General features: G+C 39.6%; 1 protein-coding gene across 1 annotated transcript in view; it reads right to left on the reverse strand.

Moving 5' to 3' along the window:
- Positions 1-26,096, reverse strand: part of TTC23 (tetratricopeptide repeat domain 23) — a 68,643-nt gene that overhangs the window by 21,705 nt on the left and 20,842 nt on the right. Inside the window, 3 exon segments of the mRNA XM_075069095.1 lie at positions 1,349-1,432; positions 7,241-7,356; positions 20,366-20,654. Coding sequence (XP_074925196.1) covers positions 1,349-1,432; positions 7,241-7,356; positions 20,366-20,654 — 489 coding nt within the window.

Raw genomic sequence — 26,096 nt, forward strand, 5'->3', positions numbered from 1 at the left:
CTATTGTGTTTAACCCAAAAAAACAACAAAAAAAAAGATTTTAACAGTTTTTTGCACAATGCAGTTAATGGTGCATGGCTACCAAGGTAATAGGGTGCCTTTATGAATAGACTAAATAGAAAAATTAAAATCCTTTGTTCAAGAAGCTAGTAAGCGTGCAGTGCAGAACAGCAATGCCTGCCTGAATCATATTTTTGATGTAAATTTATTTTATTACTGAGGCAGTTTTGTATTTCCAAACAGGAAAAAACAATGTTTTTCTTTCACAAAAGAGAAAACTGAAGAGGCTGTCATTAAGGATCTTAAAACGCTATGATCCAAGAGTATTAAAATTAAAAATAGCGTTCACCTGTATTAATTTTTTTTCTGTATCCATTAAGGTAAGTAATCTATCCCCACGAAAGTTTGCTTTACATTCAGTATTTAATTCAATGACGGATTTCAGTTCTGCATGATTGATACTTGCAGATACAGGTTTTGTCGTCAGAAGTAAGCATGAGAAACCTGTCACACATATATATAGGCTTTGGGCCTTCCCACTATGGAGTACTGTTAAATAGCACAGTCTGGTGGTCTTTTTTATCTGATCGTCTCTGTTTTGCTGCTACATCTGGGGCCCCGAAAAAAGGAAGGGTGTTGTAAATTATAGGTTATTGTCAGTTCCACTATTCACCACTTAATTTACAAAATATGAGTAATTAACAGCCCCAGTAAGCACTGCATATCTTGAAACACTCATCTCATCCATGGAGCCAAACAGTTTTTATAATTGGGAACTGATGTTTTCAATGGATTGTTGTTCTCTTAATCCTGGCCTTTACTTGATTTCTGTAATGGCTCAATTTGCCATCCTCTGAGAGAGAAGGGGTGCTACATGATTACTTATGGCAACATCTGTTAGTGACTGAGGAAGGTGTTGAACAACAGTTTTAGGACTGTGATGATGTAGATGATGTCTATTAGATGTAGGGACCTAATAGGTGAACTACACTGCCAGTGTTGCTAATTTGTTTTCTGAAGTGGGGTGGGAATGAAGGTGAAAGGGAATCTACCCTCATCTGAATTTTATTTGCTGCTCTGAATAATCTAAGCGGGGGTGGTGGTACATCTCAAAATCTCTGTAGGCTGTGGTTAGATCACTGATGTGGAAGTCTGAAGAGTTATCCTTAAATTAGAGTGTTATATTCAACAAACTGTTGCCCTGTGAACTTCCCAACACTGTGGGTCATCTTTCTTTTCCATCAGACATTTCTGTGAGCTCTATGGCCCAAATATCTCAGACGTGCAGGGAAACACAGAATGTAACAGCATATAAAAGGAAGATCAGCCAAGAAGACTGAAAACTCACTCATTTTGACAAGTCAGTGTCCTCCTGGGTTGCTACAGTTCTTTTGTTGTGGGTGCTAAATAGGAGGGTCTGAAGGTACAGGCACTGCAAAACATAATTTAATAAGATACATAATACCACCAGAATCTGATCCAAAATATTTTGATCAAAAAAGGCAAGCTAGGAAAAACAAACATTTATTTATACAAATAAAGACAGATATCTTAAAAGAAAATTTTAATCATACTACAAAATACTTAGGCAGCAAATTAAATAAGAACAAGACTAATTTGTCATGTCCCTGGGTTTCATAAAGCCACTTCCCCTGGAGCTGTGAATTAAAGGGGGAGTGTGATGAAGATAACTTATATTTGCTATTGGATTACTAAACACAAAATTATTTTTTGATTGTATAAACTGAGATTATATAGTTGTGTGTGTGTGGGTGTGGGTGTGTGTTATAGGGATATTCATTTAGCTAACAATGAAAATGGAGTCCACATTCACCTTAAAGAAAACCACTTGCATATGTTTGAGTGGAGAATTTAGCTCAGGGTTTATGTTGCATTCTGTTCCTGGGAAAGCGAATTGTATTTATGGCAAAGTTTTACATAGTTTAACAGGGCTGAAACTAATAGGGGGATCTACAGCAATAACTCTAAAACCCTAAAGAGTTTCCAGCCAAAACCAAGAACAACAGACTAAAATTTAAAAATAATCTTAATCAAACAGTTTTGTACCTAAAAATAAAAATTGTGTTTGGTTTGCATAGTGGAGGGAAGGTTCTGGCTGGTTTTTATTTATTCTGTTCATTTGGTGCATCTCTAATCTGAACTCATGCAGTCCTTGGATTAGCCCTTGAAAATATTAAAACATTAATTTAAAAAATGTGCACTGGAAATTCAGACAAATAGCTGTTTCCTCACAGAACAGTGAGAAAAAACAAATTCCCACAAAAAATATGATTATATTTTCTGCTGTTACCCACCGTGTGCTGGGTGCTGTACAAACACAAAAGATAGGCTGGTCCCTGTGCCAAAAAGCTTCCCATTTGTGTTTTGTCCTCTTAGGCAGAAGACAGAGGATCAGAGAAACAGGTATTTCCTGCTAACAGCAAGCTTTAGTAACACAATTGTCTTGTGTTTTAATAAGACACTGTCCAAAATTACCCTTAAAATTTGTTGTTGTCAGCTAGCTAGTTACAAGATGAAATGGGTCTTCAGATATCCATGTTTTAAAGACTAATGCTACTTCATACAAGAATAGATCTTGTTCCCCCAGTGGAAGGAAATCAGAATGCTTTCAACCAGCTCTAAAGGTCAAGGTTTAATTTTAAATGCACCATATTTTTTTTAAAATGTATTTACAAGGACCTAACCTTCAAGTGGAGATCACAGAGAGAACATTGCAAGCATGATCTTATGTTAACTGAATAACTGTAAAACTACAGTGTTATTTTTATTTTAATCATCCCCTGATCTAATTATGTTTGAGAAACAGTCTGGACTAGAGTAAGAAAAAAAAATCAGAACTATAAAAATAAAGTATCATACAAAGGCTGGGAACATACATCTACTCACACAGCTGGTAACACAGGGAATGTTCCTTCACTAATAAAACTAGCTGAAACACAGCTAAAGTGAGATGTTTTGAAAAGTTGAAGACCTCACTATGTCAGATAGGAAAGACTGAAACAGACACTTAGATCCTTCCCTCCCCACCCACAGCTATGCCATTAGCTACAGGAATGTGCCATTAGTTACAAACACAGAACATATAATGAAGTAAGGTTCATAAAAATAGTGGTGACATGTAATAATAACCTTAAAGATGTGGAACACTTTTTGCACTGACAAGCATCATGGTAAAAGACACCTATGATACCAACAGATTGTTTCAAGCTATTGACATGGTAACTGTTTTTGGATTCAGCAGCCTAAAGCTGGTATTTCACTCAGTGAAGTTAGCATATTTTGTCAATGACTTGGAATTAAAGAGAAATGGTCAATTTAAATATCATACTTCTGTCTGCACCCTATTCCCTTCATCTCAGATAAAGTACTGTATACTAAAGGACACTATGCTGTAAATTGATGCATTGTGGGCACACATCCTACATTAAATATGATGAGAGCAAGTCCAAATAGTCATCTAAAATGTCACAAATATCGGTCTTTACTAGTGTAATTTTTATAAATTTTCTGAGCTGAGAAACAAACTCTATGGGTCCCTATAGCTTTTCTAAAGAGCTCTTCTCACTATACAATATAGTCCATTTGGTGATTTAGCCTGTGCTTATGTGAGATAAACAGCATATATTCTATTTAATATAGAATATGCATAGGAATAGTGGCGCCAGTACATTCCTCGGCCTGCACCCCTTCCAGCAGCTCCCATTGGCCTGGAGCAGCGAACTGCGGCCACTGGGAGACGCAATCAGCTGAACCTGCGGACATGGCAGGTAAACAAACCAGCCCAGCCCACCAGGGGCTTTCCCTACATAAGCGGCGTCCCAAGTTTGGGAAACACTGCCATAGATTATTAGCAAGTCTTATATAACATGCAAAAACTTGTTTAGAGCTGTATTTGCCTTAAGGTGAAAAGGGGACTTTATGATACAATAACGTCTGACTCTCTCTTTTCAGCTGAAGTCCTACAGAGCCCTTCCATATTTCTCAATTCAGGCTAGCGCCTTCAACTGATTATTGAATAATGTTACATTGTACTACATAATATAATCTCATCTTCTGATTTGTTTTTATACCCATGTACCAGACAGACCCCTGAGCACAGGGAAAGCTACATCTGGAAAAGCTGCTATTTTAAATGGATTCCGTGTAGGTAAGCTGGGAACTCTGCTGCTGCAGCTGCTGTTGTGATACAAACAGCAGAACACAGAATGTGCAGTTAAAGAAGCCTGCAACAACAGGCCCCACTAAGAGGCTGTTGGCCTCACACATTCCAAATACTAAACTGGGCAATTGCAAAGGTTCAGACTTAAGTATAGATTATTTTTTGTTGTGAGTTGTCGCTATACTAGAATGGGGTCGTAACTATACGCTGCATGTTGTCTGCAAGCTCACCTCTATAGTACCTTTTTTGATTAAAGATTAAAAAAGGAGAAGTACACAAAAGGAATGCAAAGTAAATTATAAGGGAGTTGGCACAGTCTAGCAGCTAAAATAGAGGATAGACTGTAAGGAGACTTTTGGGCAAATCACTCATCTCTGTCAGTTTCTCCATCTGTAACATGGAGGGAAAAGAACTTAACTACCTTTGTAAGTTGCTTTGAGATTCTCTGATGAAAGTCACTTTATAGGCGCAAAGTATTATTATCTAAAAGCAGCCATTAGTTCTTGTTTCTTGAATTTAACAGATTTCCACCTTTTCATCCTTTGGACCTAATTTTCAGAAAGTTGAGGCTGATGGTAGGTGCCTATTTATGCACAGTCCGTACACAGTTACAGAAATTGCATGCACTAATGAGTTATTTGCTCCTTTATGTACTCAAATGACTTAAGTATACCATGTAGATATGCAAATACACATAGACCATGTGCTTCAATTTTTGGAAAATCCAGGCATTAATGTTTTAATGGGGATGCTTTCACTAATTACTAAAGAATCCAAAGTGGAAAAAATACATAACCCGTGTTTGGTAATGAAACTTCTCAAATGTAGGTTACTGGTTTAAACCTCTCTATTTGGTGGCCTATGTTAAATGAATTTGCCTTAGTCAAGTTTCTAGCAGAAAATGTTTACTTTATAGAAAACACTACTGTATGGCAGGTTTAGCAGTAAGATCATTAACTGAATGGACATAGAGAGTGAGCTAACTTGTAGGTCTGAGCTGGGACACGCTGGCAGAGCACTGTGGGAAGCTGATATTTCTACTGCCGGACTGTACCTGCTCAGTGAATGAGGAAGTGATAATTTTCTACTGTTTTGAAACTTCAGCACCTTCACAGCATGATATTTACTTACAATAATCAAATATTCTGAAATTGCCCATTCGATTTGAGAAATCTGGCTCCAAAAGTCGTATTGTTTAATATGTTTTTTTCCCCAGTCAGCCCAATAACAGCAAACCATTATCCAAGAGAGCACAGGAAAATATCCAGCTTCTGGGTATTGTGGTAGGAAAGAATTATTCTGTTGTAACCTTGTATATTATTCTTTAAAATTAGAGTCAGCCTTAACCACACAATATTACAATTCCAATTTCTTTAAGCTGCCAGAGGTTTCTATAACTAAATAAAATAGCTGAATGTGCTTTCACAAAGTCATAAGATATTTCTTTTAATGTCTATGAAAGGTATTTATAAGGTCATCTTATCTTAAGAGTAGAATTTATCATTAAAGTAGACAAGAACACTAATTCCTTACCCTTCTCTCTAAAAACAAAATTAATGGTATGTAAATCACTGTACTTCTTAAAGTTACATATAATAAAACACATAGTGCCTGTTCTTAATGATCCTTCACTTGGCCTCCTATTTTGTGCCTGCATTTTAACTACTGCAAATAACTACAGCTGCAACTGGTATCACAAAATCCATCTAATTTGGGGGAACTACTAGGTTGCTTAATGCTTTAAAGGACATCAATTGCATGTGCACTTATTTGTGCCTGGAAATGGCAGAGTGAAAACTGCATTTGCAAAATAAGAGGCCACCTTTTCTAGGTATGCATCGAATATAGGGAAAACGTTAAAAACACCTGCTTCACTTGCATACATCTTAAAGCATGTTAATAGCGTATTTGGTTTTCCATGTTTGAAATGTATGTTCTGTACTACAAAACAACTACTGGTTTTTCTATTATCTATGCAATTTTCCTGTGAAATTCAGAAATGGGCAACACATTAAAATCATCCCATTAATTTTCTAACCCCAAACAGAGAACTGTTTCATAGAATCCTTTTTTGAGACGTCTGCCTAAATTTTGAGGTGATAATGTCCTACATGTCAATGCCTTTTTCTTAGCATTGATTTTAATGCAGCATGGATGCTTCTTTATAAATTTGTAAAGAAAGACTGATTTAATGCATTTAGACCCTCATTCTGCAGTATTAAAGTCAATGGGAACTTTGTCATTGACTTCAAGAAGTATATGATCAAGCCCTTAAAAACACAACCTGTGTTTCTCCTTTTTATGCTGTGCTTCTAGCAGAATAAAAGTAGAACAATGATTTTGGAAGGCAAATACTGATATACACAGGCAAGCACCAGTATTTTGGTTTAGTTCACTACAATTAAAAATTCTTTGTAGAAGTGGTTATTCGAGATTAAAAATATAAACCCAGACAAAAACTCTTGCGTGCTGAGGCAGAGGGGAAGAAGAATTCCTTTCATTACCAGCATCTGAGAAAGAAGGAATGGATTTCAAAGACTGTCTTGAGTCTAACAGACAACTGGTAGCCTCAGTACTGAGACTCAAAGGAGGTGGGTGGAAAAGCAGGGAATGTGTGAAGGTTCATAAGGATGCAGAGGACCCTTTCAGGAGAATATACATTTCTTACTACAGGAAAGTTTTAGTAAGTGCTGACAAAGTAAGGCATGAATTAAACATTGCATGATACTAGATAGCAGAGCTAAAAGCCTAACTTTCTCCTTGAGGTATAAAGTGCAGGTGTTAGGGTCAGATCCTGTCTAGTGGGGCCAAACTGCACAGTGTGCGAGCCAGGGATGGATGTGTGAGAGTGGCTTAAAGCTTACCTTTGCACTGCCCTAATTCTGCAGCTACTCTGTGCAGGTCAGTTTCCCTACACTAGGTTAGAGGGTGCTATATTTGTTCACGCAGATCACATTATAAAGAGGCTTCAGCTTGCCAAAGAAAGTTTTGCCAGGGCATAACCTACCAGTACAAAAAAATGTCTTTTATCCTGGCCTATTCATAAGCTTATGGTTTTACCTTCTTAAGTTTCTTGTATGCCAAATGTGTGTGTCCTTGTGCCAGTTCTGTTCCTCCTAGGAGCCAGTATGTCTCTGCTACTTCCAGGCTGAGATACCCAAATAGGGATATTTTAGCTTTATTGGTGCTCTCTGTGAAAGGAAAAATGGCCAAAAAAAAAAATTAAAAATGAGTCAGGGAAGGAGAACAACATCAGTTGCTATAGGATATAAGATAACGTCTGTTTGTTGTTATATAACAATGAAAATCACTTCTCTTTATTACAGTTACAAACAACAAACACACTCTGAGTGTGGTCTATTATCTGAGCCAAGTTTTCTTTAGTTAAATGTGAGACAAGAAATAACAGGCACCAAAAACTGTGTGCGCAAAATGAGAACCTTCAGATAGTGAAATTCTGGGTTCATTTTCAAAAAGAAATTGGTGAAAAGAAAGAATGGACTCTTTTTAGTGTCTTACTAGTGTAACTACTGAAATTATTTTGTTTTTTTTAGGTCAAAGATTTTCTCTTTCTCTGCCCATCATATATATATTAATAGTGCCTGATTCAAAGTCCATTAAATTCAGTGCAAAGCGTCCCATTGTTTTCAATGGGCTTTAAAATATTATTATTGTATTAGTGATCCCTAAATATAGACAAAAGGATATTACAAAAATATTTGTGAATGTCTTTGTGCATAAAGCCTGCTGATTCAATTTGCTGATATTTGCAAGCTCTTCTATCAAAAAGTGTAGTTGACTGAGATTTCATTCACAACCATATTAGCCGGAAGCAAGCATGTTGGGAATACTGCTTAGATTAGGGACTTCTTTTCTGTTTGTGTACAGTGCTTAGCACAATAACTAGGGCTTCTGGGTGCTGCTATTATTCAAAAATAAATCATAGTGCAAATACTAGTGAGATTACCTGTGTCAGAAGTACTCTCCCAGACAATTTGAAGATCTGTTTTTACTTGCACAATAGATTCAAACAATTATGAATACTGGTATGTAACGGGTCAGCAACATTTGGCATGCGGCTCACCAAGGTAAGCACCCTAGTGGGCCGGGCTGGTTTGTTTACCTGCAGCATCCACAGGTTCGGTCTGTTGTGGCTCCCACTGGCTGCGGTTCACCGTTCCAGGCCAATGGGGGTGGGTGGGAAGCAGCGCAGGCCGAGGGACGTGCTGGCCGCCGCTTCCTGCCGCCCTCATTGGCCTGGAGTGGCGAACTCCGGCCAGTAGGAGCCATGATCGGCCGAACCTGCAGACGTGGCAGGTAAACAAACTAGCCCGGCCCACCAGGTGCTTACCCTGGCGAGCCACGTGCCAAAGGTTATTGACTCCTGGTACATACAGAAAAAGGGAATTTTATTTCTAAAAGCTCAGACCATCCAATCAGGAAACAAACAATATCATGTGCCTGAGGTGACCAATCACTTTCCATTCATGATATATAGCACATAGTGAATGATCACAGAGTTCAATATGAAAACAAACTATTTATAAAAAGGGCAAATAACATCATTCTAAAAATCATGAGCTATTTACAATAATTCCCAAATGGAAAAAACCCTAATTATTCTAAACAGAAAATATGTATTATTTCTTTAGTCTCCTCTTTCTTCACCATCATCTCTATCATGAGCTGACTGTGAGAGCTATACCACTTCTGTGGAAAGGTTCTAGCAAAAAAATATACACATCCCTACTTATAAAGTGTGTCAATGGATAAAGACAGAGTGATCTTCCAAAATTCCTTACCTCCTGTTGTCCAGTGGCTATAAGAAACTGACAGAAATCATCCACAGCTCCAAGGCATTTAGCACTCTCCAGCCCTTCAGCTTCTTTAAAAGCATTCATGCTTTCTTGAAAATACTTCAGCCAGATCTAAATAAATGTAACACATACTTGAAATTGGAGGTCATTAACCTATATTACTCTCTCAGGGCCAGACTGCAGAGCCCTCAAACCATGCTGAGAAATTTACCCATGCAAATAGCCTAAGAACATAAGAACGGCCATACTGGATCAGCCAAATGGTCCATCTAGCCCAGTAGTCAGCAACCTTTCAGAAGTAGTGTGCTGAGTCTTCATTTATTCACTCTAATGTAAGGATTCGAGCACCAGTAATGCATTTTAACATTTTTAGAAGGGCTCTTTCTATAAGTCTATATAATATATAACTAATCTATTGTTGTATGTAAAGTAATTAAGGTTTTTAAAATGTTTAAGAAGCTTCATTTAAAATTAAATTAAAATGCAGAGCCCCCTGGACCATTGGCCAGGACCCGGGCAGTGTGAGTGCCACTGAAAATCAGCTCACGTGCTGCCTTTGGCACACGTGCCATAGGTTGCCTACCCCTGATCTAGTCCAATATCCTATCGTCTACTTCAGGGGGAATGAACAGAAGAGGGCAATTATCAAGTGATGCATTCCCTGTTGTCCAGTCCCAGCATCTGGCAGTCAGAGTCTTAGGGAAACCCAGAGCCTGGCTAATAGTCACTGATGTACCTATCCTCCACAGACTTATCTGCTTCTTTTTTTATTATGCATTGTCTGGAGAAGTACTTTCTGTTTGTTTTAAATCTGTTGCCTTTTAATGTCATTATGTGACCCATGCTTCTTGTGTTACGTGAAGGGGTAAATATTTCCTTATTCACTTTCTTCACACCATTCATGATTTTATAGAACTATCATATCTCCCCTTAGTTGTCTTTTTTCCAAGCTGAACAGTTCCAGTCTTTTTAATCTCTCCTCAGATGGAAGCTGTTCCATACCCCCATGATGTGTGTTGCCCATCTCTGTAGCTTTTCCAGTTCTAACATACCTTTTTCAGATGGGGCGACCAGAACTGCACACTGTATTCAAGGTGTGGGTGTACTATGACTTTATCTAATGGCAATATGATATTTTCTGTCTTATTATCTATCCCTTTCCCAATGCTTCCTATATTTTGTTAGCATTTTTGACTGCTGCTGCACCTTGAGCAGAGATTTTCAGAGAAATATCTGTAACTCCAGGAATTCTTTCCTGTGTGGTAACAGCTAATTCAGACCCCATCATTTTGTATCTATAGCTGGGATTATATTTTCCAATGTGCATTTCTTGCACAATCTCCCTTCTGCTTCTGGTTCCCATCTCAAGGAGCCTCCTTCCTGACTCAATGCCTTCCTGCAATTCTCCTCTCCAGGCTCCCCCCACGAGCGTTACCTACCTGCTGGATGTTATCATGTTAAAGAGGTATCTACTTGATTAACTGCTGGTGCCAGTCCACTGCGCTCTTCAATACCTGTTTCCTTAAAGAATCAGGCAGTGCTAGCCCCAAGTTCCACCCCCTTAAAGGGTATAGAACACCCTGTTACAGATTCCATTTGCAAAAATTTAGAATCATAGAAGATTAGGGTTGGAAGAGACCTCATCTAGTCCAATCCCCTGCTCAAAGCAGGACCAACCCCAACTAAATCATCCCAGCAAGGGCTTTGTCAAGCCGGGCCTTAAAAATCTCTAAAGATAGAGATTCAACCACCTCCCTAGGTAACCCATTCCAGTGCTTCACCACACTCCTACTGAAATAGTGTTTCCTAATATCCAACCTAGACCTCCCCCACTACAACTTGAGACCATTACTCCTTGTTCTATCATCTACCACCACTGAGAACAGCCTACCTCCATCCCCTTTGAAACCTCCTTCAGGCAGTTGAAAGCAGCTATCAAATCCCCCCTCATTCTTCTCTTCTGCAGCAGAGGCGGCTCTAGGGATTTTGCCGCCCCAAGCACGGCAGGCAGGCTGCCTTCGGCACCTTGCCTGTGGAGGGTCCACTGGTCCCGTGGCTTTGGAGCTCCCGCAGGCACTCCTGTGGGAGGTCCGCTGAAGCTGTGGGACCAGCGGACCCTCCACAGGCACGCCTGTGGGAGGTCCACTGAAGCCGTGGGACCAGCGGACCCTCCGCAGGCAAGCTGCCGAAGGCAGCCTGCCTGCCGCCCTCGCGGAGACCGGCAGAATGCCCCCCGCAGCTTGCCGCCCCAAGCACACGCTTGGCGTGCTGGGGCCTGGAGTCGCCCCTGTTCTGCAGACTAAATGAGCCCAGTTCCCTCAGCCTCTCCTCATAAGTCATGTGCCCCAGTCCCCTAATCATTTTTGTTACCCTCCATTGGACTTTCTCCAATTTGTCCACATTCTTTCTGTAGTGTGGGGCCCAAAACTGGACATAGTACTCCAGATGTGGCCTCACCAGTGCCGACTAGAGGGGAAAAAAATTTCACATCTCACAATCCGGGAATCCCTGCACCAGCTTTAGGATCACATGTCTCGGCATACATTTTTGTAAGCTCTGCATGATCTTCCTTGAAATGTTAGACTTGCATTCATTTAGGTGAGCCCTTTAGCCCTGCTTTACACTGCCACCGTCATGCCCATAGCTGTAAACTTGCACCAGGAAGATGCTATGCTAGATTTAGCACACACTACCCCGTGAGAAACAAATGATCCAAGTGAAATGCTGGATTCAGTGGGGCCTACTCAAATGAATAAAGGCACTTCATGATGTGCAAGAACTCCATAATCTGGCCCTCATTAGTGCCAGATAAGACTCAAGAGCTGGTCTAAATTTTTCAAAATCTGATTTTTCATTAAAATTTTCAGTCAAAAATTTCATCAAAAATTTCACAAAGTATTCAATTTTTTCAACCAGCTCTATTAGAAATCTAAATGAAATAGGATGCAGATGTTTATAAGAGTAACATATGAAGCAACTGCCTAGATTTAAAACTAAATGGTTGTTCTATTTTGAGCGACAGGGAATGGATCACTTGATGATTACCTGTTCTGTTCATTCCCTCTGGGCCACCTGGCACTGGCCACTGTCGGAAGACAGGATACTGGGCATTTTTATGTTCTTATTAGCTGTGCAAAGAAAAAAAAAGTCTTTTCACTTTTAACAATAATAAATAATGAGTGTAAGGAACTTTTCATTTTGAGTAAATGATTTCTAAATATTGCTTTAATTTCCTACTTTTGTTAGTTTGTATGATAACTTCTATGACAATTGAAGCACAATTTCTTGTACAAAGATAAATATTCTTAAAGGTGCTCATGAAATTTCCTTTTGGATTTCCATTAGAAAAATATGTTTGCTGCTCATTTATTATTTCTGCCTAACAACATTACTTTAAAGGGCCTATGTGCAAGGAAGAAGAGAAGTAGTGATTTATTTGTAGGGGGGAAAGCCAGAGAAATTCTCCCTCCCTAAATTATCTGTTTCTTGGCTCTAAATGTGCAATAACTGTCCAGTTAGAAAATACATTTGTATTTTGTCACTTCTGGTTTGTATGGGCCTGATCCTTTGTGCCACTGGAAATTTTTCCTGTATCAGGATTTTAGGTCCTCTGCTTTTATGTGCTATGTTATAACATGTACGTCAACAGACACATGTGGCTTTTCCCTCCCCAGTCTAGGAATTTCACAGAAGTACTTTGACATACAAGGACACATTTTGGAGGGATGGCTGAAGAAAGGGCTGTAAGCGCGTCCCTTCTTTGCACATAAAGTACAATATGCACTGACACAAATCCGGAATTTGTGCACATCTGACACCTTGCACCTATTCTCTTACTAAGAATAAGGCCAATCAATATGGAATTTGGTTTAAATTCATCATTGGACAATAGAATTGTAGCGAATGCCAGATGTCCTGTTACTAACATTAAAATCTGTTCTTGATTCATCAGTTATCTGATATCTAGTCTTCCATAGGGCGCTGGCTCACTTTCTTAACCTCTGGCATTTGGACTAGCCTGTAATTGGCATCCTGAGTAGCAGCTATTTTAATATCACTTCCATAGCCATTAGTTATTACAAGGTTAATTTAAGGAGCTCAGCCTCTCTGCCCTCCTCCCATTTTGTTCAGGAGGTATGCAAAAGGGAGGGAAGTGCCACGCATGCAGTTCACTGTGACTACAACTGCAACACACTGTAAACAGCAACACTGTTCAATAAGCTAGTATGTGAAGGGTGGCTATTCCACTTTGTGACCCATTTAGTTGGGAGTCGTTTATCAACACGTGATAAAATAGAGACGTTCTCTCACTGATGTAATTTGACAACAGGGTCAGTTACAAACTGGGGAAAGTCTAAATCTAAAAATCTGTTAAATTTTACACAGCATGTAATCTGGGTCTGTAAAATTATACTGTTAGAGTACAGTGAGTCAAGACTTCTCGGTTCTAATCCCATCTCTGTCACTGACTCACTGTGTAAGAGTGGGCAAATAACTGAACTTCTCTGCCTTCAATTTCACTAACTTGTGGGGCTTGCTTAATCAGCATTTGTAAAATGCTTTAAGATACTTGAATAAAAAGCACCGTCCAAGTGTTTATTGAAATCCAGAATCTAGCTCCTGCTTACAGTTTGCACAAGGGAACCTGTCAGCACTAATGAAAAATCACTAAGAAACCAGAGAATTTTTTAAAAAATTACATTTTAGCAGATGATACTATTTGTGGCATAATGTTTATCTAGAAGTGCTAAAATAAGGTGAGCAATAGGAATTTCTGTAGTATAATATTGCACCCCACGTGATACCAACTTGTAGGCCCTTACCTGCAAACTAGGTGATCCTTAATCCTAATCCAAAAAAAGATAACAGAATGTTGGGAATTATTAGGAATAGATAATAAGATGGAAAATATCATATTTCTCTATATAAATCCATGGTATGCCCACATCTTGAACACTGCGTGCAGATCTGGACATCCCATCTCAAAAAAGATATATTGGAATTGGAAAAGGTACAGAAAAGGGCAACAAAAATGATTAGGGATATGGAACAGTTTCCATATGAGGCGAGATTAACAAAATTGAGACTTTTCAGCTTGGAAAAGAAACGACTAAGGGGGATATGACAGAGGTCTATAAAATCATGACTGGTGTGGAGAAAGTAAATAAGGAAGTGTTATTTATTCCTTCTCAGAGCACAAGAACTAGGGGTCATCAAATGAAATTAATAGGCGGCAGGTTTAAAACAAACATAAGGAAGTATTTCTTCACACAACACACAGTCAACCTGTGGAACTCTTTGCCAGAGGATGTTGTGAAGGCCAAGACTATAACAAGATTAAAAAAAGAACTAGATAAGTTCATGGAGGATAGGTCCATCAATGGCTAGTAGCCAGGATGGGCAGGGATGGTGTCCCTACCCTCTGTTTGCCAGAAGCTGGGAATGGGCAAGAAGGGATGAATCACTTGATGATGACCTGTCCTTTTCATTCCCTCTGAAGTACCTGGCATTGGCCACTGTTGGAAGAGAGGATACCGGACTAGAGGGACCTTTGGTCTGACCCAGTATGGTCGTTCTTATATTCTTAAATTCTTTTCAGAGAGAAGTATTTCCTAGTGGATCATTTTGACTGGAGTATCTGCAAAATGTTGACAAACCAAACAAAACACAACAAAAAATGCCATGTGTGGTATGTGTGATAATGAAAAGGTACGTTAGGCGGGGATTTTCAAGTGAGCCTAAGGGAACTAGGAACCCAAATTCCATTACATTTCCATGGGAGTTTTGTGTTTAACTCCTTTAAGCTTTTGGAAAATCCCAGCAGTAGACTGTGAGTCATTAATGCTAAAATGGCATCACCATCTCTTCACTAGTGCAAATAACTGCAAAGCTACTGTTTTTATTTGTTTTATCCAGATAGGCACATAACTGTGATTTATAAATGGAAAAAGTAATGTTTGGAAAGTAAGAAAATCACTATATTAATTAGTCCTGACAGGTTTCCCATATAACATACTAAAATGTGAAAATTTATTACTGAAGTTAGTTTGAAGTATCTAAGGTTTTATCTTAATTTGGAAATGCAATTGCAATGAGTGCTATTGTCTGGTTGGAACAAAACCATATGTACCTTATTAAGTGACAATCACCCACTTCATAATAGGTAGGGTCATCACAGAAATGAATTCACCTTACCACATATGATCTCTGACAAAAGGCTGAAAATCAATAATATTGAATATGAACATGTTCATGGTATGAACATACTATAAATATCTGAAGACTGTATCAAAATTAGTATTATACATATAGATACTTTTGGGAGGGAATGGGATCTAGTAAGACTGGAGTCAAGACTCTTGAATTCTGTTCCCAGTTCTCCCACTTATTTGCTGTGGCATCTTGAGCAAATCACTTAATTGGTCTGAATCTCAGTTTACTCATCCCTAAAATGGGTAAAATAAGTAACAAGATTAAGGCATAAATAATTAGTGTTTAGAAAGTTTTTTCAACTTTCCTGTACAGTATTTGTTGACTATCAATCTTGTGCCAATATTTAGCTTTAGATGGACTTTACCACCAGCTTCGGGCTGCATTCCCAAGCAACCCGACTCCAAGAAGACCCAGTCTTGTCGTGCTGGGGGCTGCTATCGGCCTCACACCATCCATGGGCACCTCTTAATGGTTTCACACCCTCTTGAACTCTCTCTTCAAAGTTCTTTTCAACTTTCCCTTATGGTATTTGTTGACTATCGGTCTTGTGCCAGTATTTAGCCTTAGATGGAGTTTACCACCAGCTTTGGGCGGCATTCCCAAGCAAGCTGACTCCAAGAAGACCCGGTCCCGGTGTGAAACTGTTAAGAGGTGCCTGTGGATTGTGTGAGGCTGGTAGCAGTCCCCAGCGTGCCAGGACTGGGTCTTCTTGGAGTTGGATTGCTTGAGAATGCAACCTAAAGCTGGTGGTAAACTCCATCTATGGCTAAATACTGGCACGAGAGTGTTTATGAAGTGTTTTGAGATCTTTGGAGGAAAAGTGCTATATAAGTGCAGTGTATCAGCATTAGATTAATTATAAATGTGTATAAATTTATATCATATTTTGTCAAAGCCATAATTTATACCATAAACTAAGTGGAAAGTACAGACATATCTAAGCAGAGCACCTTTGATATATATTAGATCTACATACATTTAAAATCTGAAAGTGTACAATAAATAGAACCTATTCTGAAGTAATACTTAGTGTGACTCAAATCTGCAGATACGTTTTTTTGATGTTAGCTTTTTACTAACCTGTGGCAACTGCATGCTTGGAAGGAATGGCATAGTTAAAGGAAAGTCTCTCTGTCTCAAGTCTGCAGTGATGCACAGACTCTATAGTTAAATACTTTTTAAAGAACACAGCCTGGAAGGGCTCAAGCATTGCAAAGTGAAGAGGGAAACAATTCCAAACAAGGCTGCCTGTGTGCAGCTCTGTTTTTGCTATCAGCCTTTGAAGGTTTACATTCAAGTACACTTTGTCCCAAAAGCTATTTTATTTGCATATCATTTATGGAAAAAGCTATAAACAAAACACAAATATCCTGAATGCCTTTCAGTGCTGGGGAGAATTGTTAGTATAAAGTTTGACACTGGTTGCACTGGCAGGCTAGCCAGATTAGTATCACTGTGCAGGCCAATAGAGTGGAAATGAATTGAAGTGGGCACTGAGCAATTTTTTCCCTCCCTAGACTCTGTATATAGATGGGGTGTTCTGAGGAAACAGGCTCAAAATTCCTGTTATGTAGTTCTCCTTGTATGAAGCAGGTGACTTCAAAAAGCATGTACCCAGTAGGGGAGGTAAAATCTGAAATGTTATTTTATCTGCCATGGAATTATAAAAGTAAACTATAGTCCACAGGGTCTGGCAAGTTTTCTGTTTTATTTTATTTGAATTTTATTTTCTTAGAGTATTTTAGAACAAAAATATGAAGTGTCATAGTGATGTAGGTGAGGGCTGGGATAAATGACCTCACAATGGGCAGCCGTGCCTTTGTAACATCCCGGCTAGACAGCCACCTTATGCAATTGTTAGGGCTACTCTTGAAAAACAGCTGGAAGTTTCAGCTAAGAAAGGTGCTGCCTGCTGAATGAGAGGAGTTATTAGTCAACCTATGCTCAAGTACGCATTGGCAACTCGACTGCTTTTGGTTGCAGTTCAAAATTTTAATTACTATCTTGAAAGTCTTCAATAGTCTGGGACCTGTGAGATCACCTCTCACACATTCCATCACGTTAATGTAGATCAGCCAGAGCATTCTGGTTGCTAGAGCCTATAACTGACAGCAAAACTCTCTCAGCACAGGGCTCTCACCTTTGGAAGTGGTTGTTCGCCAGAGCTCAGGACCCATGAGCTTCAGAGCATGATCTAAAGCATGTTTATCTGTTCAGTAATTGGTTACTTTCTCCCCCTTTCCTCACTCTGCCTAACAGTAAAAGGCTAATCTGGCTGAAACAAGAGCAGCCACTTTTGTTACTCTTTTTTAAGGCAGTTCTTCATATGTGCATTAATATTTGTAAACAGTTCCAAGAAGGTAAGGCTCTTAAGAAATCTTTACATTGATAATTTCATAATTGTATTTTGCTCAGAGAAGGGCTGACTAGTAATCTGTAGCTAGAATTTTTTTAATCATAAAATGTTGGTAGATTAATCAACTTTTGGATTCCATGCCCACATTCAAAGCAGCAACTTGACCATGTCTGGCGGTGTCCCCCCTTCAGAGACTAAAGGGCCATAATTAAAAAGCAGCTGTAAAGTACACCTGGGAAATAACCCCAACACAAGGAGCCTCTTCAGATCTGGGGGCACAGTGGAGCAGAATGAAGGTAGGCAGGGGCATGCCCCAGATAGTGAACATATGGCACAAGTTAAGCCAGCCTTAGGCATATCCAAACTTGAGTTGGGGACAGAACCAGCCCTGGCAGACTCAGGAGAGAAGTACTGCTGGCCCCTCAGTTCTGGCACTAGGCTTAGCCCTGATGCAGGGAAGAATCAAGGCCACAGGGCTGAAAGAGATCAAAACTCTTTCCTTTGCTCTGTATAATGAAAAATATTTCAACTTTTAATGACAACACTGTCACAGTTTCTTACTCAGTTTTACAAGCAAGAAATCTAAAACTTGAAGCAGAAATGTGCAGAAAAACACAAAGAAAAGGTAATGACTCAAAGGCTGCAAGACTTGATGGGGCATGCAAGTATTCAAATTTGATTAGTGTGTAAACCAGGATGAGACTGCAGGAATTTGCTTTCCCCATAAGGAATATACATTCCTGCCTCTTTAATTTCTTTGTGATTTAAAATAATAGCTGAACCTATAGGGCAGTGTTTCCAAAACTTGGGACGCTGCTTACGTAGGGAAAGCCCGTGGCGGGCCGGGCCGGTTTGTTTACCTGCCGCATCCACTGGTCCGGCCAATCGCAGCTCCCAGCGGCTACGGTTTGCTGCTCTAGGCCAAAGAGAGCTGCAGGAAGCGGCGCAGGCCGAAACACTGCTATAGGGGATAATTGGCGTCTTCAGTTAAGGGTTGAGATAGATCATTCCAAGGGAATGGCAAACAGATTAAACCCTGTTAATTCAGGGTCATGAGGAAGCACTGAACATACTCCTAATGCCCATTATGGGCTGGGATAGCTGACAACTGCTGGAAAGAGTTTTTTGTTCCTCTTATTTGTTTTCCTTTTATAAAACTGCCATCCCAAAGTCTTGCATGGCTTTCCTCATTTGGGTCACCTAAAATAGCCTTTTAAAATATGCATGAGAATACTTACCAGCAGCACTTTATAAACCACTAAGATACTGAGCATAAGTAATTTTATGTCAAAATATCTTCTCCCCAAACATTGTATGTAACTGATCTGCTTGAAATGGATAGTCACTGTATGGCTTAGAGTAGGTGGCCCTATCTGTTACTCTGAGCCAGTATTAGTCATTCAGGCGCCATCAGAAATCTTATAAAGGTATTTTCTATAAATTACAAGGTCCTGGTTCTCTCTGGTCATTTCTAAACCTTCAGTAAACCTCCTTGCTTTCACTTCACAATAACTGAACAATAGACTTCTGTTCCCATGTTCTAAATTCTCACATTTAAAATGCCCTCTGGGTGAAATTCACCTTTCTAATGTGGATCTATGCTCCTATGTTGCACTTATGGCTATAACGTGAGGCTTAAGTGATATGTAGAGCCTTGTACCAAGCTCTCTGTACCCGGGTGAATTTCAGATTCACTGAATAACATCCCTCTTGGGAGTCAAATCCTCTTGCTTCTAGCTCTGTCTCAATGCTTCTGGCTTTAAGGCTCCATCAATGTACCTTAATGACAGTTTTGAACTCTCATCTGATCAGAGTTTAGGGTGGATGCCCTTATATGTCATCCTGATTATTGTGCATCCAGCGTTTACAGAAAATTAAGTAGACAATGTTTCAAGTGTAAGGAACATGCAATATGGTCTACAGCCACGGCTCTCAACCTTTCCAGACTACTGCACCCCTTTCAGGAGTCTGATTTGTCTTGTGTATCCCGTTTCACCTCATTTAAAAACAACCTGGTTACAAAATCAGACGTAAAAATACAAAAGTGTCACAGCTCACTGTTCTGAAAAATTGCTGACTTTATCATTTTTACCATATAATTATAAAATAAATCGACTGGAATATAAATAGTGTACTTACATTTCAGTGTATAGTATACAGAGCAATATAAACAAGTCATTGTATGAAATTTTAGTTTGTACTGACTTTGCTAGTGCTTTTTATGTAGCCTGTTGTAAAACTAAGCAAATATCTAGATGAGTTCTCATACCCCTGGAAGACCTCTGTGTACCCCCAGGGGTACGCGTACCCCTGGCTGAGAACCAAATCTATAGATACTAGGTTATTATTAACTGATAGAACTGAAAGAGTCCCAACAGAATAGCAAAATACTAAATCCGGACAAAAAACTTTCAGTGGTAGGGTCCCAAAAGGATAAATGGCAGGCTTTTAAAATTTGATCACTGCAACCCTGTGCCAAGGCTGTTGGATACAGTACATTTGTATAGCTACAGCTGCACACACTGATTGCTTGCTTGAAGCTACTTCAAATTGCAAAGTAAGACTTTCAGGAAGGGAATGCAAAGAGATTGCAGTCAGCCGCACACTTATTGATTCAGTCACAGCAATGGCTGCAGCTCACTAATGATTTTAAAAGATGGATAAACACGTTAGAAAGAAATGGCAAATGCCTGCCATCAGTTTAGAACATCTTCTGTGGCTTCAAGGCTGCCTCTGTAACTCTCTCTGGCGATTTAGCTATTGCTCATAAAAGGCAAAGGATTAAGTGGAGGGTGATACATATCAAAAGCATCCGGTATGCCTTGAGAAAAGACGTCACAGTCATACAAAGTCTGCAAAATGAAAGAAATAGTGCAAGAGGGACTAAATCTACTGTGATGCAGTATGCAGCATTTACTGAAGTGTGCATTCCTACAAGCAGGACAGCATGGTAACTATTCATAACCTTTAAAAGGCACTCACCCTTGTGCTCTGATTGTTTAGAGGCAACTGCAGCCTGTGCCACCAAGTGAGCAGTTTCTGCTGCTTCCCCTGAAGAAGGGCTTTTTCTCAGGGCAATGAAATGAGCCTGTTACAAATAAACAAGGAAACAGTTTAGTTTAAATGACACTGCTTTGATGTGGTGTCACAGCGAGGTCTGCCTCCAGTGGGATAAGAAGAAAATAAATGGACTTATTTGGCAGGAAGTTTCTTTTTCAGGGAAACCAAACAGACTTTATAAATGAGATGCTGTGTGCACATTAAAATCAGTTTTCCCAATTTCTTGCACTGGCACTGGATCAGGTCCTAGGTGAACTGTTTAGTTACCAATCCCAAATGTCAGTTATATTCTGTTTTGGTTCAGAAAGTAAAACTCCCTCCACACAATCTAATGTTCCATTTCAATTTCTAATGACAATAGAATTCTTATTCATTTCCTGTCTTAATTGTTGTGCGTTTTTCTGTGCACCGTTATAGCTTCATATTCTACTCCCGAGATGGCTGTAGTTGTGGGGTGGGTGAGATGACTCCTGCACATAAATGGTTATGTGTGGTTAGAGTGTTTTGGGATCCTTGGGATGAAAGGGGCTGTATAAATGTTGGTTATATTTATTTGAAGCCCAGAATGAAGCATGCAATGCCACTCCAAATGCATGGGATTTACATGCATGTGCATGAGAGAAGAATACACCTCATAATGAGATCCATTGATTCACTATTAAAACTTTTTACACAAAAAGGGAAAAATCTTTGTTCCGCCAAAGATGATTTTTACTCCTTTGCCCATTTCTGTGCTTTGTCCTTGTGGGCATAATGACACTAATGGCAAGAGGCTATAATGTTGCTGCAGCATTCTCTGACAGTAAAGCCCTGCTTGGGCTTTAGCACTGCTGCTCATTGTCATAATCTGTGCTCATCTGTGTCAGACCATGCGGAAATACAAGGTATTTGCTTCCCTATCCTCCTCCCATCCACTCTTCACTGCAGGGAGCCTTCCGTAAGGTAATAAGAAACTCACAGGCAACTGCAATTCCTAGTCTAACTGGGGGAAATGAGTCAAAAACAGTCCCTCAAGTGGACTTGAAAAGGGAAGGACTATAGAAAAATCAGATTCAAAAGTTACTGTGCTCAGTCCACATTCAGGAGAGAATTAACGAGGAATTAAGTGGTTTATGGGATATCTTGTGGGAAATGAACATGGCTCTCTCATCTCTGAAAGTGTGAGGACCAAACATGGAGATCTGCAAAACTTCCATCAGGGTCCAATTTAAAGTGGATTGAAGTTTTTTAAATTGTATTTATTGAGTGTTGGGGGCAAGCATAAAGAATAAAGCTATATAAAGCATAACACAGAGAATCAGAACAGAGAGAAAAGCAACAATGGCTATATGATATAGACTCCACCCTGCAAGCCTGGATACACTGAACTATATATGATATTCCACCAAGTCAGCCTATGTATTTATAAATATTAAGGCAAATATACTGACTTCAAAAGATAGTCATGCACATAACATCGGAGGGTAGTGATTTTAGAGAAGAAAGAGTTATCAAAAAGGATCAATATAGCTGTGAGTGAGGGAAAGGAAGTGGGGAGAGAAAAAAGGAAGGCAAGAGGGAGCAGAAGAAAAGGGAAACCTGCAAGAGTTTCCAAAAAAGCCTACTAAAATTACATGAAGCCACAAATAGCAGGGTGACAAAACACAAATCTCTGGTTTGCACTTGTGATGTGATGTGTTGCTGCTCAAAGGCAGAACATCAGCATACACTGGTCCTATAAGAAATTTTAGGAAACTTTACACCAGGGGTAGGCAACCTATGGCACGTGTGCCGAAGGTGCCACGCGAGATGATTTTCGGTGGCATTCACACTGTCCGGGTCCTGGTCACAGGTCTGGAGGGCTCTGCATTTTAATTTAATTTTAAATGAAGCTTCTTAAACATTTTAAAAACCTTATTTACTTTACATACAACAATAGTTTAATTATATTTGATAGATTTATAGAAAGAGACCTTCTAAAAACATTAACGTATCACTGGCACACAAAACCTTAAATTAAAGTGAATAAATGAAGACTCGGACACCATTTCTGAAAGATTGCTGACCCCTGCTTTACACTAGTTTAGGTGATAAAGCTTAAAGTAAATATTGATGGCTGAATCTTTTTTAATTGGTAAGTGATGTTGGCACTCATGAAAGTGAGGAGACAACAGAAGTGCGTAAGGCAGGTGTAACACAGGGGTCACACTGCAACTTTTCCCACCTAGCTTGGCTTATGCTCCTCAGTCCTGACTTCCAAAAGCCCTGCTAGTCCCTTCCTGGTTCTCTCTTGGACAGAGGCAAAGAGATGCAAAACCAGGCCCTTAAATGGCAGTAATCTAAGGCCACGTCTAGACTATGCGCCATATCGGCGCGTTAAAATCGATTGCTCTGGGATCGATATATCCCGTCTAATCTAGACGGGATATATCGATCCCTGAGCGCGCTTATATCGATTCCGGAACTCCACCAACCCCAACGGAGTTCCGGAATCGACATGGCGAGCCGCGGACATCGATCCCGCGCGGTGAAGACGGGTGAGTAAATCGATTTTAGATATTCGACTTCAGCTACGTTATTCACGTAGCTGAAATTGCGTATCTAAAATCGATTTTATCGCGTAGTGTAGACCAGCCCTAACACTCCCCACTGGACTAGGAGGAAGATTCAGGTATACTGGATACAATACCTGCTTGGAAAAAGATAAAATTTCCTTCCTCTACATTCCTGGGTACATATTCCTTATATGAAACTGGGGAGAAAAGGCAAGAAAATGGCATGAGAAAGACAGCAAAAGAAAAATGAAATGTAGCTAGTGTGAACAACAGTTTAGGACTTTAACTACAAAGTAGAACAAATGAGCATTCCCACGGACCTTATCAAGAAATAGGCTCTTGTAATATCTGTACTTTAAACCCCAATTTAAGCCTGCTGATATCAATAAAATGCAAAATATTGTACCACTGAAAACAGGTGGATTCATCCAAAGAACACAAAGAAAGTTCCAGTTGGGGGAAATTACAACTACAGTGCAATTTTCCTTGGGCATTCCACCTTTAGGGTCCAATCTTGCACACCCTTTTTCACATGAATAATCTCACTGATGTCAATGAGACATACCTTGTGAATGAGGTTGAGTAGGACTGGGCCATTAGAAAAGATTTTAAAAGACTCGGCCTCGGCCCGCACCGCTTCCAGGAGCTCCCATTGGCCTGGAGCAGTGAACCACGGCCAGTGGGAGCCGCGATCTGCCGGACCTGCAGACATGGCAGGTAAACAAACTGGCCTGGCCCACCAGGGGCTTTCCCTACACAAGTGGCGTCCCAAGTTTGGGACACACTGCTTCATGGTTAGTGGATATATTGTCCTTGCTGGTAACCTCTTAGCACTCAATCCAATTCCCATTGACATCCAACTTGTTGACTTGAAAGGGACTTGGATCACGCCCTCAGACTGCACGGAAGCGTACGCAGGTGAGCTTCAGCCATAGCCACTTTGGAAAATGTTCAGGCCTGTGAAGAGAATTTAGTCTCTCAGATACACAGGCTTTCCCCTTAGGCCTTCGCTAGAATATTGACAAAGGTGTTAGTATGTGGTGTTAAAAAAAAGATTAGCAAACACAGCCTAACTAAAACCTAAGCATAGACAGGGCTAGTTGTATTTTAACACATTAGCTAGTCAAAGTGACCCACAGGGAAGAATCTACGCTTTAATTTGAACAATTTATCAAGTATTAAAGTCTCCATGGCCTTGTCTACACTAGACTTTTAGAACATGCCAGCTAACAAATTCTAACAATATATCTTTAACTCCTAGGATAGACAAACACAATTGCTTTCATTTCTTCCCTTCTTCTTGCATGTAAGTGATGTAGTCCATCCCAAGACAATCTGAGTAAATGGTGCAGTGGGAGAGGAGGAATGCAGACAGCAGCAGAAATAAAGTCAGCTGTGAAATGATCTGAAAAATGCAATTTGCTACAGCATAGGGAGCACCGGGGATGTTTGCCAAGTATCATGAGCAAAGCACCAGGAATTTTTCTAGTATGATGGTGATCCAGTACATTCCTGAGTTTAGGCAGAATGGTTACTATCTGTTTTCTATTCAACCTCATTAATGGAGATTTTCAGTTTCATTTTTATTCTGACTTTCAAACAAGAATTAAAACTTTCAGATAGACTTGCAACTTGGATACCAAAGCACTTAATGCTTCATTATTTAAGGAAGACTTAAACAATTGTCACTCATCACTTTATTAATTACAGAATGATCTGTAATGATTAAGAGTCAGTTAGTGTTCTCATTATAAACCCCTGCTTTCAGAAGTATAAAACAGAAAGTTAAAGGTTCTGGTCAGAAACTGGCCATATAATCTCTCCGCCCAGATGCAAGCTGTTGTCCCAAATTTGAAGAAAATTAAATGTACAAAAATTTTGAAGTAAAATGTGTCCTTAAAGGTGTGGGGTCGATATTTCTAGGAGCTAAGAATCTCTGTCCACAGACTAATTAAATCATAGGCTGCTGCAGGACACAGCATTTAATTTCAGAAAGAGGAACAACACAAAAATGAAGAGGTTAGTTAAACAGAAATTAAAGGGTACAGTGCTAAAAGTGAAATCCCTGCAAGCTACATGGAAACTTTTTAAAGACACCATAACAGGGGCTCAACTTAAATGTATACCCCAAATTAAAAAACATAGTAAGAGAACCAAAAAACAACAAAATAAAAGAAGCAGTGAGAGGCAAAAAGGAATCCTTTAAAAAGTGGAAGTTTAAATCCTAGCGAGGAAAATAGAAAGCAACATAAACTCTGGCAAATGAAATTTAAAAATATAATTAGGAAGGCCAAAAAAGAATTTGAAGAACAGCTAGCCAAAGACTCAAAAAGTAATAGCAATTTTTTAAGTATATCAGAAGCAGGAAGCCTGCTAAATAACCAGTGGAGCTACTGGATGATCGAGAAGCTAAAGGAGCACTCAAGGACGATAAAGCCATTGCGGAGAAACGAAATGAATTCTTTGCATCTATCTTCATGGCTGAGGATGAGGGAGATTCCCAAACCAAAGCCATTTTTTTTAGGTGACAAATCTGAGGAACTGTCCCAGATTGAGGTATCATTTGAGTCACCAGAACCAGAAGGTATTCACCCAAGAGTTCTGAAGGAACTCAACTGTGAAATTGCAGAACTACTAACTGTAGTCTGTAACCTATCATTTAAATCATCTTCTGTACCAAATGACTGGAGGATAGCTAAAGTGACGCTAATTTTTTACAAAGGGCTCCAAAGGTGATCCCGGCAATTACAGGCCAGTAAGCCTGACTTCTCTACTGGGCAAACTGGTTGAAACAATAGTAAAGAAAAAAATTGTCAGACACATAGATGAACATAATTTGTTGGGGAAGAGTCAACATGGTTTTTGTAAAGGGAAATCATGCCTCAGCAATCTACTAGAATCCTTTGAAGGGGCCAACAAGCATGTGGACAAAAGGG

The sequence above is a fragment of the Chelonoidis abingdonii genome, chromosome 9 (assembly GCF_003597395.2).
Source record: "Chelonoidis abingdonii isolate Lonesome George chromosome 9, CheloAbing_2.0, whole genome shotgun sequence".
NCBI classification, from domain to species: Eukaryota; Metazoa; Chordata; order Testudines; family Testudinidae; genus Chelonoidis; species Chelonoidis abingdonii.